At 46.3% G+C, this 15,385-nt stretch overlaps 1 protein-coding gene across 4 annotated transcripts in view; it reads left to right on the top strand.

The window, feature by feature from the left end:
• Positions 1-15,385, top strand: part of FIRRM (FIGNL1 interacting regulator of recombination and mitosis) — a 926,412-nt gene that overhangs the window by 268,608 nt on the left and 642,419 nt on the right. For all 4 annotated transcript variants that reach the window (XM_063940283.1, XM_063940285.1, XM_063940284.1 and 1 more), the window contains one exon: positions 13,634-13,718. In XM_063940283.1, coding sequence (XP_063796353.1) covers positions 13,634-13,718 — 85 coding nt within the window. The remainder of the gene's footprint in view (positions 1-13,633; positions 13,719-15,385) is intronic.

Raw genomic sequence — 15,385 nt, 5'->3', positions numbered from 1 at the left:
TGCCCGCTACAGTGCGTCCCCTCACATGAGAAACTGCTTTAGGAAATCCCCGATGTTATCCCTGTGGAACCCCAGTGTACCCCGCTGCAGAAAAGGAGATTTATGGTAAGAACTTACCTTTGTTAAATCTTTCTGCGAGGTACACTGGGCTCCACAGGGCGCCCACCCTGACGCACTTAGCTTCTTTGGGTTTGTATGGCATTAGCCGCTGATACGGTCACCTGTCGTGAGAACGTGGCTACTAACGGTTGTCGTCTTTTCCTGTTACTGTATTGGACTGGTTAACAAAACTGAGCTCCTGTGCACGGAGGCGGGGTTATAGAGTTGGCGGTGCTGTGCATTTTGGGAACAGCCAAAGCTTTTAGCCTGTTGGTGCCTCGTATCAATATCCAACTCTACACTCCGATGTTATCCCTGTTGAACCCAGTGTACCTCGCAGAAAGAGATTTAACAAAGGTAAGTTCTTACCATAAATCTCCTTTTTGTGATGTTTTACACTAAATAGGAGACATTAAAGATCTACAAAGACTACTACTACATATACTACTACTACATATACTACATATAAAGAACTACATATCTCCGGTGCCATTACAGGGGGCGGAGCATCCTGAGAGCTGGACCAGCTGCGTTTTGGTGCTTTCCTCTGCCTTCCTCTGCTTACATCTGCAGCAGCAAGGACACACTGCTCCTCTAGAAACTCAAGGATACTCAGGAAACTGGTACAGGAGTGTAAATAAGGGGGAGAGCTGCTATTGTACACGATTAGTGTCCTGAAAAGGACAAGATAGATAGATAGATAGATATATATATATATATATATATATATATATACAGCTTGCAGTCTCACTGAGCCTGACAAGCTTGGGTTTGCTGTTCCACTCTCATTCTATGTCTCCTCATAAACAGTAAGACAGGCTTGCTATTGTAATACGTGTCTGTGTATGTGAGTGTTGTCTACTGTAAACATTGTCAAACACCAATTGTAAAGCGCAATGGAATTTGCTGCGCTATATAAGAAACTTAATAAATAATTAATTATGCAGTGTATGTCACACCAGATTCTCTCCCTCTACGGATGGATCCCGATCATGTGAACAATGCAGTCAGTCCTCCCAAGTTAGTGGGGAGGGTCTGGAGCCATCCTGGCTCGGTACCATAAAACTATGATGGCAGATATGTCATCCCAGCTCACTGCTAATAATCAGAAGACACAACTGCTGCAGCAGGCTGTCGCAGACCTTGCTGCAAAGGCAGATGGTTCAGTGCTACATAAATGTGGGCTACCTGATTTACTCTGTTTCTGTGGAAGAGGTACAGGAGGGGGGGAGGAATTATATCCTACTACGGAGGATTCATCTTCTGCACTGGGTATTGAGCCCCTCATACTGGCTATCAGGGATGTGTTAAAAATCCCTTTAGAAGACACTGCAGCACTGCAGATATCAGGTGACAAAAATGTTTTTGCACACTATCCCATTTACCCCAGAAGTTAGGGAAAATTGGGAAGAAACCCCAGCCGTGGACGCATCAGTCTCCTTTTTATCAAAAAAGGTGCTACTGCCAGCTCCGGGCTCCTTTACATTAAAAGGAAAATAGAGACTACACTAAAGTCTATTTACAAAGTGGCTGGCATATCACAAAGATCTGTGCTTGCGGGTTGCTGGATGACACATGCCTTTCATACATGGGCGACTCAAATTCAACAGGGTTTTGGTGGGGATATACCCCTGGTTAGCACGGTGACCCTCATAAGTCACATCCTAGAGTCTGCATGCGTCCTGTGTGAATCTCAAGGTAATAGGCGCTCTTAATGCCAGGACTACTGCCATGGTAGTGTCGGCGTGCAGAGCGGTGTGGCCGCATCAGTGGATAGCGGACGCAGATTCCAAGCGCAGTGTGAAGTCTCTTCCCTTCTCAGGGCAGTGGCTATTCGGGGTAGAGTTGGATATGTGGATTTCTAAGGTTACTGCGGGGAAATCCACGTTTCTGCTGCGGGGTACACTGGTCTTCACAAGGATTAGAGTAGTATCTTGATCCGAGGCACCAACAGGCTCAAAGGTTTTGGCTGTTCCCAAGATGCACAGCGCTGCCTCCTCTATAACCCTGCCTCCGTGCACAGTAGCTCAGTTTGTAAGTTGGTGCCATGCAGTAAGCAGGCACTTAACAGGGGGGCTGCCTTAGGCAGTCTATTAATAGCTTTATTTGGAAGAAAAGACTGAAGAGTCTTCTGACAGACTACAGGGCTGCATCAGGCAAAGTTTCATAGACTTTTCTGACTGCAGCTCCGTCACCCTCAGCGGCGCTGTATACTCCCGCGCCCTGGTTGCCAGGTCACTGCAGCCCAGGCTCCGGTTCCTTCTAAACATCAGTCGCACATGCAGGAACGGGGGGAGGTTAGGGGTCTCTTTGGCCGCACTTTACTGCGATCCAGCGCGGCTGTAGGAGGCGGACCGCGCGCTGGCGTGGGCACTGTTATTGGGCAGCCGCTCCATTAGCCACCAGGGACAATTACAGGGCAGAGGTCTGTGTTTTTTTTTTTTTTTTTATGTACATAACCCCGCTTTTCACTGCCCGCAGCGCCCGGTGGGGATGCCAGCAGGGGGAGCAGGTCTGACCTGTGGCCCTTACCCCCCGAGCACCAGGGCGCCATTTCTGCAAATGTTCCCACCCTGGAGCTACATTTCTCTCCTTCACTACCGGCCAGCAGCCATCACAGACAGAGCTAAGCTGTTCCTGGAAATGCTGGGGCAAATCCTCCTCTGTAGAACCGCCTGATTGCCAGTGCTGTGCTTCATACAGGACACTTAAGTATTCTACCTGTCACTGGGACATTGTTATTTAAGAAAGAGTGCATACATTCAGGGTTGTGTGCTACAAACACCCTGTGATATACATCCAGTATCTACTGTGCTTTGTTATATATATTGTTGACACATATAGCCATACTGAGTATTACTTTGTATTGCTAGTCCAGTGCAGTTTTATGGTGCATAATTTCTGCATGGTACGCTTGTGACTATATATGTGTGTGTGCATGTAGCTGCTGCGTGTTTGCCTTATTAAAGGGTTTTTCACTCAGTGGGCTACTCCTATATTTTGCTATACCTGAGGGGGCTAAGTGTATCAAGTTTCTTTCTGTGTAATATAGGATTGTATCACAAGATATACTTGCTGTGTATTTTTACTTGTGATTTATAGTCACCATATAGATTTATATCTCTTGAACTCCCGGTTTGGGCTGTCACAGTTGCACTTCACCGAGTGTTCTTGCTAGGTATATTGCTGCTATACCTTGTACCAGGTTGCCTGATATTGTGCACATTGTCAATTCTGCTACACGTGGCAACGACACTGGGGCTTCTCCCACATTGTGTGGTAGTGAGGCCGCAGACGTGATGGAGGAGAATATGGCAGCTGAGAGTTCAGGTTCAGGGGGTTCCTTACCCCCTAGTGGGTCGGTAGCACCTGGGGTATCACAGGACCCATCTTGGGCTACATTTTCCACGCTTTTAAACACGCTTGTAACTAAAATGGCGCCCCCTGTGGGACCACCTGTACCAATGCAGCAGTTTATGGTCCCTGCTATTAATCCGCCATGAGCAGATCAAATCTCCACTCAGTTACAGCATTTGAGCCGGTCGCTGACTAAATCTAAGTGTCACTCTCGCCCGCCTAAGACTAAGTCGTCTTCTAAACGGGCCATTACGTCCTCCCAATCCACTGCTATCCCAGCCACGTCCTCTGAGGAAGGATGGTGCATATACTGATCCCACAGACACGGACACCGATGTTTCTGATGGGGAAGGGAAGTCATTGTTGGATGTCCCGGATTTGATTGAAGCAATTAGGCTCATGCTTCAGGTGTCTGATGATCCTGAGGCTGTCTCTAAGAATCCGGATAGGTTTAAATGTAAGAAGGTGGTTAAACAAGTTTTACCTCATTCTGAACACCTGGTTGACATACGTCAGGAATCCTGGGAAAATCCGGAGACAAAATTCACACCGAATAACTGTTGGCTCGCTATCCTCTCTGCGGAGATATGTAAGAATTGGGAAAGTCCTCCGCCCGTTGATTCTCATGTGGCGCGTTTTTTTGTTTCCGCTGCTCTACCAGTAAGTACCGTCACCTCTCTGAAGGATCCGACAGATAGACATGTGGAGGGTTGTTTTGAAAGCGATTTATACACTAACGGGCTGTGCATAGGCCAACCATTGTAGCTACTTGGGCTGCTGAAGCTGTTGAGTCGTAGGCTCAGGAGCTTGAGGTGGAACTGCCTTACAATGCATCTGAGCATGCTCGACAATATCTCTTATATTACCACGGCTTCTCTGTACCTTAAGGAGGCGGCCTCCGTTGCCGGGGTGCTCGCGGCCAAGGCTGCTACTATGTCCGTCTTGGCCAGACGTATCCTTTGGTTGAGATCCTGGTCGGTGGATATCGATTCCAAGAAAACTCTGGAGGTGCTTCCTTTCAAGGGAGACATTCTCTTCGGAGAAGACCTCAATAAGATTGTGGCTGATCTGGCTACTGATAAAAGAGCTTGCCTACCTAGTACGGCTACTTACGCACAGAAGGCTAAAAGTATTTTCCCTCTGCCCTTTCGTCCTCCAGGAAAAGCAAAAGGTCAGGCGGGCGTACCCAACGCAAGCTCGTGCTTCCAGACCTGCCAAGCTCAGACTGAAGCGTGCCTGGGCCGCCCGTCAGCCAGCTTCCAAAACTGACAAGCATGACGGAGCGGGCCTTCCTCTGGGGGATCCCAGGGTGGGGGCCGACTTCTAGGTTTTGCCCAGGAATGGTTGAAGACCACTTCAGATACCAGGGTGAGGGAAGTTGCCGCTCGAGATTACGCCATACCATTCAAGAATTGTCCCCCTCATCGATTTTGCCTGACAGATGTGCCTCTGGATCCGGAAAAAGCAAACACTGCGCTTGGTGGTGCATTCCCTCCTGACCACAGGAGTGGTAGTACAGGTGCTTCTGGCTCAGAGCGGCAAGGGGTACTATTCACCGCTGTTCCTAGTGCCGGAACCGAACAGGTCCTCGCGGCCCATTCTCAATCTGAAGTCCTTGAACAAACATGTGCCAGTTTCCAAGTTTGATATGGAAGCGCTGCGCTCTATTGTTCTGGCCTTGGAGCCTGGGGACTATATGGTCTCCCTGGACATACAGGATGCCTACCTGCATATTCTTATTGCGGTAGCTTATCAGCAGTATCTGAGGTTTGCTGTGGGCAACCTTCATTACCCATTTCGGGAGTTACCCTTTGGTTTGACAACGGCTCCCCGAGTTTTCACCAAAGTTATGGCGGTCATGACGGCTACACTCCGCCGTCAAGGGGTCAGGATCCTACCGTATTTGGATGATTTGTTGATCCTGGCAAATTCCCCAGAATTTCTCCTGTGTCATCTCGATCTGACGGTCCAGTGCATGAAAGCCCACGGGTGGCTGATCAACTGGAAGAAATCCTCCCTGGTTCCTGCTCTGAGCATGTTACATCTGGGTGCGTTTTTGGACACTTACAACTAACGGTTGTTCCTGTCTCAGGAGAAAGTCCTGAAGCTTCAGGACAGGATTCGATGCTTCCTATCTCGTCCGCAAGTGTCGATACATTCGGCAATGCAAGTGCTGGGTCTCATGGTGTCGACTTTTGACATGGTGGCGTATGCTCAATTCCACTCTCGGCCTCTGCAGAAGTTAATTCTGACCAAGTGGGACGGCCTGCCTCACCGGATCAGATCTCTCATGATCTCATTGTCTCCGGAGGTCCGCCTGTCACTGAGCTGGTGGCTTCAGGACCAACAGTTGAGCAAGGGCCGTCCCTTCTGGATATCCAACTGGGTCCTTCTGACGACGGATGCCAGTCTGAGAGGTTGGGGCGCGGTGTTGAAACAACACTCTCTTCAGGGTCGGTGGACCAAGGAGGAGTCTCTGCTCCCGACATATATTCTGGAACTGCGGGCAGTGTTCAATGCGTTGACAAGGGCCCAGCATCTAATACAGAACAGACCTGTGGAGCCTCCATCCAGAGGTGTTTCAACTTCTCGTGGACACGTGGGGTCTTCTAGATGTGGATCTGATGGCGTCTCGACACAATCACAAGGTTCTGGTCTTTGGAGCAAGGACAAGGGATCCTCAAGCTGCGTTCGTAGACGCTCGGGCAATTTCATGGAACTTTCAGCTACCGTATGAGTTCCCTCCGGTGTCACTCCTGTCCAGAGTAATACGGACGTTCAAGTAAGAAGGAGGAAACCTGCTTCTGGTCGCTCCAGCTTGGGCCAGACGGCACTGGTTCTCGAATCTTCTGGGTCTCTCTTGGGATCGTACCCTTCTACTTCCCATGACCAGACCTCCTCGTTCAGGGCCCTTGTGTTTACCAGGATTTGGCCCGTCTGGCTTTGACGGCATGGCTCTTGAAGTTTCCGTCCTGAGGGCTAAGGGTTTTCTGAGACGGTCGTTCAAACTATGTTGAAGGCCCGTAAGCCTGGTTCTGATCGGATCTACCATAGGGTCTGGAATGCTTACTTTACTTGGTGTGCGTCTCACGATCATGACGTTTTCAAGTTTAGTACGGCCAAACTATTGGCCTTTCTACAACAGGGCCTGGACTTAGGCCCGCGTCTGGCCTCCCTCAAGGTTCACATCTCTGCCTTGTCGGTTTGGTTTCAGAGAAAAATTGCTAACCTACCTGATGTCCATACATTCACTCAGGGTGTGTTGCGGTTTGAGCCTCCTTATGTGCCACCTGTGGGCCCTTGGGACTTGTCGGTGGTTTTGGAGGCCTTGTAAGAGTCTACGTTTGAGCCTCTTGCCTCTGCTGACCTTAAGTGTCTTTCCCATAAGGTCCTATTCTTGCTGGCTATTGCTTCAGCTAGAAGGGTCTCAGACTTGGGTGCCTTATCCTGTAAGTCTCCCTATTTGATTTTTCACCGTGACCGGGCGGTTCTTAGAATGCGGCCAGGTTATTTACCTAAGGTGGTGTCCTCCTTCCACTTTAACCAGGAGATTGTGGTTCCGGCCTTTAATTCTCCTGAGTTGTCTTCCAAAGAGCAGTCTTTGGATGTGGTACTGGCTCTCCGTATCTATGTGAAGAAATCTTCCTCCGTTAGGAAATCTGATTTTCCTTTTGTATTGTTTGGTTTTCACAAACGTGGCTTGCCTGCTTCCAAGCAGACATTGGCCAGATGGACTAGAATGGTGATTGCACATGCTTATGTACAGGCTGGTCGTCCGGTTCCTGCTACCATTACAGCCCATTCTACTCGGTCGGTTGGACCTTCTTGGGCGGCCCACCGTGGTGCGAACCTTGAACAACTGTGCAAGGCGACAACGTGGTCCTCAGGGAACACGTTTATAAGGTTCTTTACCTTCGTTACCGCTGCTTCCCAGGATGCTTCCTTTGAACGCCGGGTTCTTGTGCTAACTGTGTATAAGGGGATTAATTAATTGATATTTCTAATACACCCCTGCTATCATTTTTTAATTGAGTATTTGATTAATAAAAGCTAAGTTTTAAACTAAATACATTTTTCACCCATTCATACATAATATCATTAAAAAGAGTGCTCCAAACATAGGAATTTCTTCTTTTTGGTGAGGTGTGGGTGCTTCCACACCCACCAAATTAATTTGTATCTGGTACACTATTCCTGGGAGCACCTCCAACGCAAGAACAGCTGCCCATTTGGGCTTAATTTGCCTTTGCCTAGTTGGTTTTCATGATTCAGTCAATCAATTATTTTTAGTCTGGTGCAGGGTAAATCTAGATTTGCTACTGCTTGGTCCATACATTCACTCAGGGTGTGTTGCGGTTTGAGCCTCCTTATGTGCCACCTGTGGGCCCTTGGGACTTGTCGGTGGTTTTGGAGGCCTTGCAAGAGTCTACGTTTGAGCCTCTTGCCTCTGCTGACCTTAAGTGTCTTTCCCATAAGGTCCTATTCTTGCTGGCTATTGCTTCAGCTAGAAGGGTCTCGGACTTGGGTGCCTTATCCTGTAAGTCTCCCTATTTGATTTTTCACCGTGACCGGGCGGTTCTTAGAATGCGGCCAGGTTATTTACCTAAGGTGGTGTCCTCCTTCCACTTTAACCAGGAGATTGTGGTTCCGGTCTTTAATTCTCCTGAGTTGTCTTCCAAAGAGCAATCTTTGGATGTGGTACTGTCTCTCCGTATCTATGTGAAGAAATCTTCCTCCATTAGGAAATCTGATTTTCCTTTTGTATTGTTTGGTTTTCACAAACGTGGCTTGCCTGCTTCCAAGCAGACATTGGCCAGATGGACTAGAATGGTGATTGCACATGCTTATGTACAGGTTGGTCGTCCGGTTCCTGCTACCATTACAGCCCATTCTACTCGGTCGGTTGGACCGTCTTGGGTGGTGCGAACCTTGAACAACTGTGCAAGGCGACAACGTGGTCCTCAGGGAACACGTTTATAAGGTTCTTTACCTTCGTTACCGCCGCTTCCCAGGATGCTTCCTTTGAACGCCGGGTTCTTGTGCTAGCTACAGTGCGTCCCCTCTCATAAGGAACTGCTTTAGGACATCCCCGATCTTAATCCTTGTGGAGCAACAGTGTACCCCGCAGCAGAAAACGAGATTTATGGTAAGAACTTACCGTTGTTAAATCTCTTTCTACGAGGTACACTGGGCTCCACAAGGCGCCCACCCTGACACACTTACCTTCTTTGGGTTGGTATTGGCATAGCCGCTGATACCCTCTCCTGTAGGGAGTGTGTGGTGTAATTGGCTACGAGCGATTTGTATTCTCTGGTACCTTCTACTACATTGGGCTGGTTAACGAAACTGAGCTCCTGTGCACGGAGGCGGGGTTATAGAGGAGGCGGGGCTGTGCATCTTGGGAACAGTCAAAAGCTTTGAGCCTGTTGGTGCCTCGGATCAAGATCCTACTCTACACCCCGATGTTAATCCTTGTGGAGCCCAGTGTACCTCACAGAAAGAGATTTAGCAACGTTAAGTTCTTATCATAAATCTCGTTTTCTCAGATTTAGATCTAGGACCAGAGGTGTCTCCATTGCAACGAGAGACGAGAAAACCAGCAGCCGCAGGTTCTCAGGAACAGAGCACCAGTTCAGCTTACACTAAGGCCTCAGCACGACAGTGCCCACCCATTCCGAGGGGATCTCGTGGTGGGAGCTCGACTGAGTCACTTAAACCACATCTGGTTAAGCTCCTGCCAGGATGCCTGGGTAAAGGACCTTATTTCTCAGGGCTACAAGATTTTTTAAACCAATCTTACCAGTTTTGCAGGATACACGAGTTACGCTGCAACAGGCCATCCTAAAGTTGGTCCAGTCCCAGGTTATTGTTAGTGGTACCGAAACATGACGGTTCAGTAAGGGCCATTCTGACTCTAAAATCCTTGAACCCTTACCTAAAGATATTCAAGTTCAAGATGGAATCCTTGCAAGCAGTCATTGCGGGTCTGGAAAAACGGGAGTTCATGGTCTCGCTGGATATAAAGGACACCTATCTCCATATCCCGATTTGGCCACCTCACCAGGCTTAACTGCGGTTTGCCCTGCTCAACAATCACTACCAGTTCTAGGCGCTACCCTTCGGCATGTCCACAGCTCCGAGGGTTTCCACGAAGGTCATGTCGGAGATGATGTTCCAGCTCCTTGTCCAGGGGTTCAATATTGTCCCTTACCTTGATGATCTCTTGATAAAAGCGAGATCCAGGAAACCTTTATTGCTACAGATCGACCACACTATTCAGCTTCTGTCATACCACAGAAGTCCCACCAGGAGCCTATTCAGCGGCTCCTGTTCCTGGGAATGTTTCTGGATACGGTGGCTCAGAAGGTGTTCCTCCCAGAGTACAAAGCAAGAACACTCCAGGAGATGGTCCGAATGGTTCTACGACCTACTCGGGTATTGATCCATCTTTGCATAAGATTGTTGGGGAAAATGGTAGCCTCATACGAGGCGATCCAGTACGGAAGGTTGCAAGCCAGAACATTTCAACTGGATCTCCTAAGCAAGTGGTCCGGCTCACATCTTCAGATGCACCGGATAATACGGCTGTAACCTTGGGCCAGGATTTCCGTCTTGTGGTGGCTACAGTCCTCAAACCTACTGGAAGGTCGAAGTTTCGGGATCCAGAGAGGATGAGGAGCTGTCACCCAAGGGGCTCAGTTCCAGGGCAGGTAGTCAGCCCACGAAGCCGTGCTTCCGGTCAACGTTCTGGAACTTTGGGCGATCTACAATGCTTTTGCTTCAGGCCTCTCCTCTGCTCAGGAATCATGTGATCTAGGTCCAGTCGGACAATGCCATGGCGGTAGCTTACATAACTCTACAAGAGCCTACATGCGAGAAGTGTCAAATATACTCCTCTGGCCAGAAAGAAATGCAAGAGCAATATCCGCAATCTTCATTCCGGAAGTGGACAACTGGGAAGCGGACTTTCTGTTAATCACGATCTCCACCCGGTAGAGTGGGGTCTCCACCAACAGGTGTTTCAGCAGATCATCGACCTGTGGGTCTGCCCACAAATAGACATGATGGCTTCTCGACTCAACAATAAGCTTCGCTGGTATTGCACGCCAACCAGGGACTCTCACCGAGGGCAATAGATGCACTAACGTCGCCTTGGCCTTACTGGCTGATCTACCTGTTTCCCCCGATTCCATTGCTCCCAAGGTTGCTAAAGCGAATCAGGAATCAAAGAATATAGGCAATTCTAATTGCCCCGGATTGGCCTAGGAGGGCGTGATACGCGGATCTCCTGAACATGTCCATCGTAGACCCTTGGCCTCTGCCAATGACAGGAGATCTTCAACCAGGACTGTTCGTCTACCCGGACTTACGGTGACTTAGTTTGATGGCATGGAGGTGGAGCCGGAACATCAGTCCTTTCCAGATAGGTTATTGCTACCATGGTTCGGCCCAGGAAGCCTGTGACGTCAAAACTCTATCATCATATCTGGAGCCGATATGTATACTGGCTGTAGGAGGGGGCATAGAGGGGAGGAGCCAGCACACCCAGCTGTAGAAATGTAAAGTTCACCGGCTCCTTTGGACCCCATCTCTACCCCTTTGTATTAAGTGAACCCCGGTATCCCTTATGGACTACGAGAAAAGGAATTACCGGTAGGTATTAAAATCCTATTTTACAGGTTACCTCCCAAGCTCAAACCCTACCAAAAAAAAAAAAAAAAAAAAACAACAACAAAAAACATCAACAAACAGTAGTTTAGACCTGTTCAATAAATATTATCTCCCAGTGCATCTTTCGGACTGAAACAGGTTGTGCGTCTCTGCTATGGACAAATAGAAATGAGTTCATGTGGAAATATATATATCAAGTATCTATACAGGCGCTGTGATGGGTGGCTTATCCTAGCAGCTGAATAAATAAGGGGTAGTCAAACCCTTGCGGAAACAAGATGAGAGAGGAAAAATATATATACAGCGCTAATTGTCACAATGAGATCTAAGCAAATGTGTATTTAATAATAATTTAAAAAAGCTTATACAAATAAAAAAGTATCAATCTGAAATGAAAATATATAAAATCTATATCTCACTATTGGATCTTTGGTGGACTTTGAGACCTAATTAATACTAGCACCAACTAATATGCATTGGCACCAAATGGCATATATATAACCAGCACAAATACAGTCGAGAATACGGACCAAGTGTATAATAATTCATCCAATTGGATGTGGTTACCAAGTCTGTGTTCCATTTAAAGAGGCTCCCATAGATGCAATTTCGTGTAGCAACGGCAGCAATAGTTGGAGTCCTGGTTCACAGTTCAATGGATGCTCCGTGTTCCAATGAGTGGGTTCTCCTATAGAAATGGTAGGCGATGGCAGTGCCAATGTGGAGTCCTGGTTTACGGAGACAAATGAAGTGCAGGGTCCTGACTGTAGAAGGTGGTGCAATGGTGGTGCTGGTCAGCAAAAGTCCACACAAGGTCTCAACTAACGCGTTTCGCTGCTCCAGGCAGCTTTGTCAAAGGTCCACAATGGCACTGCCATCGCCTACCATTTCTGACGGGCGATGTGGGCGACCCGGCGGCGACGGGGGGGTGATTGAAGTTTCTTCACTCCCTCCTTCCCCCGCCCCCCTACCTCATAGCCCTGCATGCTAATATGGACGAGATTGTCCATATTGGCATGCATGTATAAGCGACCCGGTACCAACGATGAATGAGCGCGGGGCCGTGCATCGTTCATCATTGGTGCATACACACTGAAAGATATGAACGATAACTCAAGATCGTTCATATCTTTCAGTGTTATTGCGTAGTGTGTAGGGCCTATTAGACTTAGAAACATAGAAACTTAGAATTTGACGGCAGATAAGAACCACTTGGCCCATCTAGTCTGCTCCTTTGTTTTTTCGTTTTTTACATTATTTTTTTCTCTAACCTTGTTTGATCCTTATGTCTATCCCATGCATGTTTACATTGCTCCACTGTCTTAGCCTCTACCACCTCTGATGGGAGGTTATTCCACTTGGCCACTACCCTTTCTGTGAAGTAATTTTTCCTCAAATTTCCCCTTATCCTCCCTCCCTCCAGTCTCAGTGCATGTCCTCGTGTACTAATACTTATCTTAATTTGGAGAATGTTTCCCTCCTGGACTTTGTTAAAACCCTTGATATATTTGAAAGTTTCTATCATGTCTCCTGCAGTTTGATTACAATATATTACAGAATATGTTTGTTTTGGTGCTGTCTGTTTTATATCTACTTACTAGGTACTTACTGGTGCATTTCAGTTAGCTCATATTAGTTGCTTCTCCTTCTCTGAGAGCAGACATCTGTTGGGTGAGGGCAATGTTTAATTCTCTCTTCTCTAAAGCATGAACACCATTAGCTACTGTCATAACAGCATTTGTGTTGTGAGAAAAAAAAAAAGTTCATATGATTATTTACTCACTTGGTGTTCAGGTTAAGAGTGTGTGGGCTCCCACTGTCACTAGCTGCGTAATTGGTAATTATATACACAACAGTCTGTTATGATAAAAATTATAATATACAGTAGAGTACAGATGTATCCTCTTACATCTTTGCTCCGTGCGCCACAAATTGTGTTACACATAATGTTTGAGTGCTGTGTGACTTAGTAGCATGGAGTGTCTTTTTTTGCAATTTTCCACGAAAATGCGTCTTAGACGCAAAAAGTCATGTTATATGACACACATGCAGCTTCTGCTTATATTCTGTGTGTGACTGTTACTGTATTTGCATACAAAATGCTATGCTACAGTGTTTCATGAAAAACACTGTAACGTGGCATTTCGGATGCAGATAGAGCCGCAATTACACACAGAATATAGGCATGCTGCATATCATTTTAATTAGCAGAAGCAGCTTGTGCGTGATATTATATTACTTTGTATCGAAGACGCATTTTCGTGTAAATGAACACAAAAATATTCTCGCACTTCCGAGTACCGCCACGACATGCGCGCAATCGAGGGCTGTTTAGCGCAACTACAACTAGGATGTAAGAAGGAACATCTGTATATTTAAATAACAATGTACAGTATTTAAGGTTTTTTAAATCCAAGATATAACAAGTTGTTTTTAAGATAACTTTACAAAGTAAAGTTCTCTTACAGAATAATTATAATTAATTTGATTATCTCTCTCTTTGCAGTGTTGCATATATTTTTAGACATTTGCTCAATTGTGTCTAAAATGGATCATGCGCTGCATGCAAACACATGGAAATTTATTATCAAGTGAGTTCATTTCTTAAGAACTGTGGTTCTGTGTTTCTATAATGTCACCATGATTTTATAAGTTTTACCCCAAACAATACTTCAAGTAGTGAGCAAGCTAGCAGAAATGAAACTTTAAGACACAACTTTTGTATAATTGAGGCATTGCAAGCTGCATTTCTTTTTCTTTGTTTTACTATAACATGTATTTACTTGAACTTAATAATTTGGAGCAGCCTAATGTCGTCCTCTGCTCGCATTTGGGTGGAATGATTTGCAGTAGGGGTGATTATAGCATCACAGGGGTTGGTTTTGGGCAGAATTATTGTTCCCCTTAAAAATATGGTTATAAACTGAAAGTAGATGGTTTAGTAGAGAAGTATGTACATTGTTACACAAGTGGTTGAATGCTAGAAAACAAAGAATATTTCTAGGCAGAATATTTTAATATATTTAGTTGTGTACAACAGGTTTTAGTATAAAACAAGACTTAAGAGTACCAGCTGTCAGAAAGTTATGCAGCTATGAAGTCAAATAAAATCCTGGGTTGAAGGAATAAATGCATATAATATGAATGTAGCATTTTAATCAGGTATGGGTCGTTGGGTTGTACTAGGTCGACAGGTGAAAAGGTTGACATGAGTTTTTGGACTTTTTTTGGTGTCGTCTTCTACGTAAAGTGACGGGAAACCCCAATTAGTGCACCGTGTCCCCTCACATAGCTCGCTTCGCTCGCAATTCTTCGGCAAGGTGCCTCGCTCCGCTACCACAGCGCTCGGCACATGTTACCGTTCCCAATTGTAGTCCACGTGGATCCTAAAGTATGAAAGTCCCAAAATGTAAAAGAAAAAAAAAAATGTGAAAAACTCATGTCCACCTTTTGACCTGTCAACCTAATGCCAGTGTCAACCTTCAGTGGTCGACCTAGCGATTGTCGACTTAAGTTGTGTCGACCTAACGACCATATACCATTTCAATCAGTATTGTAAGAAGCACTTTACTGTAGGGTGTTTTTTTTTTTTTTTTTAGTGTGTGGTTTAATTACCACAGTGGCAAATTTACTCCCAAAAGGCCTAATTCAAGGTTGATTGCAAAATCATCAACATCATCATCATCAGCATGTCAGCAAATGTTAGAGTGACAGACTGTTAGCTGTCAAAGCACATAGGTGTGCTGTTCCATCCTCACAATCTACGCAGCTTTCAAGTTCTTAGGCATACTTTCAGGAGGTAGAGGAGGAGGATATGTCTCCATCCGAATCCCCCTTGGTTGAGGAGGAGAGACATTCTAATGTGGATTTCCCCGCACTAGTGCGTGCGGTCAAATCAGTTCTTGACATACAAAATGAGGATCCGACTCTGAAGCCTAAAGCCCCAGTATTTAAACGCCAGAAGGTTGTTAAGGCTGAATTTCTTCAGTCAGATCGGCTTACTGAGATCATGCATAAAGCATGGATTACTCCTGGCAAATTGTTCTAGCTCCCAAAAGACTAGTGTCTTTTTATCCTCTCCTTCCTGCAGAACGTGGGAGGTTCCCCCTATGGTGCATTCTCATGTAGCGCACCTATTTATAAGCTCTACTTAACATATCCCTAAAGTGTCTTCCCTCAAGGAAGCCACGGATAGAAAAATTTAGACCTATCTCAAGTCTGTCTATTTGCGTGTAGATGCAATTACATGTCCAGCTAT

Source organism: Pseudophryne corroboree, chromosome 9 (genome assembly GCF_028390025.1).
Source record: "Pseudophryne corroboree isolate aPseCor3 chromosome 9, aPseCor3.hap2, whole genome shotgun sequence".
Lineage (NCBI taxonomy): Eukaryota > Metazoa > Chordata > Amphibia > Anura > Myobatrachidae > Pseudophryne > Pseudophryne corroboree.
Note: the sequence above shows the minus strand (reverse complement) of the source record. Positions and strands in the feature narration are given on the sequence as shown.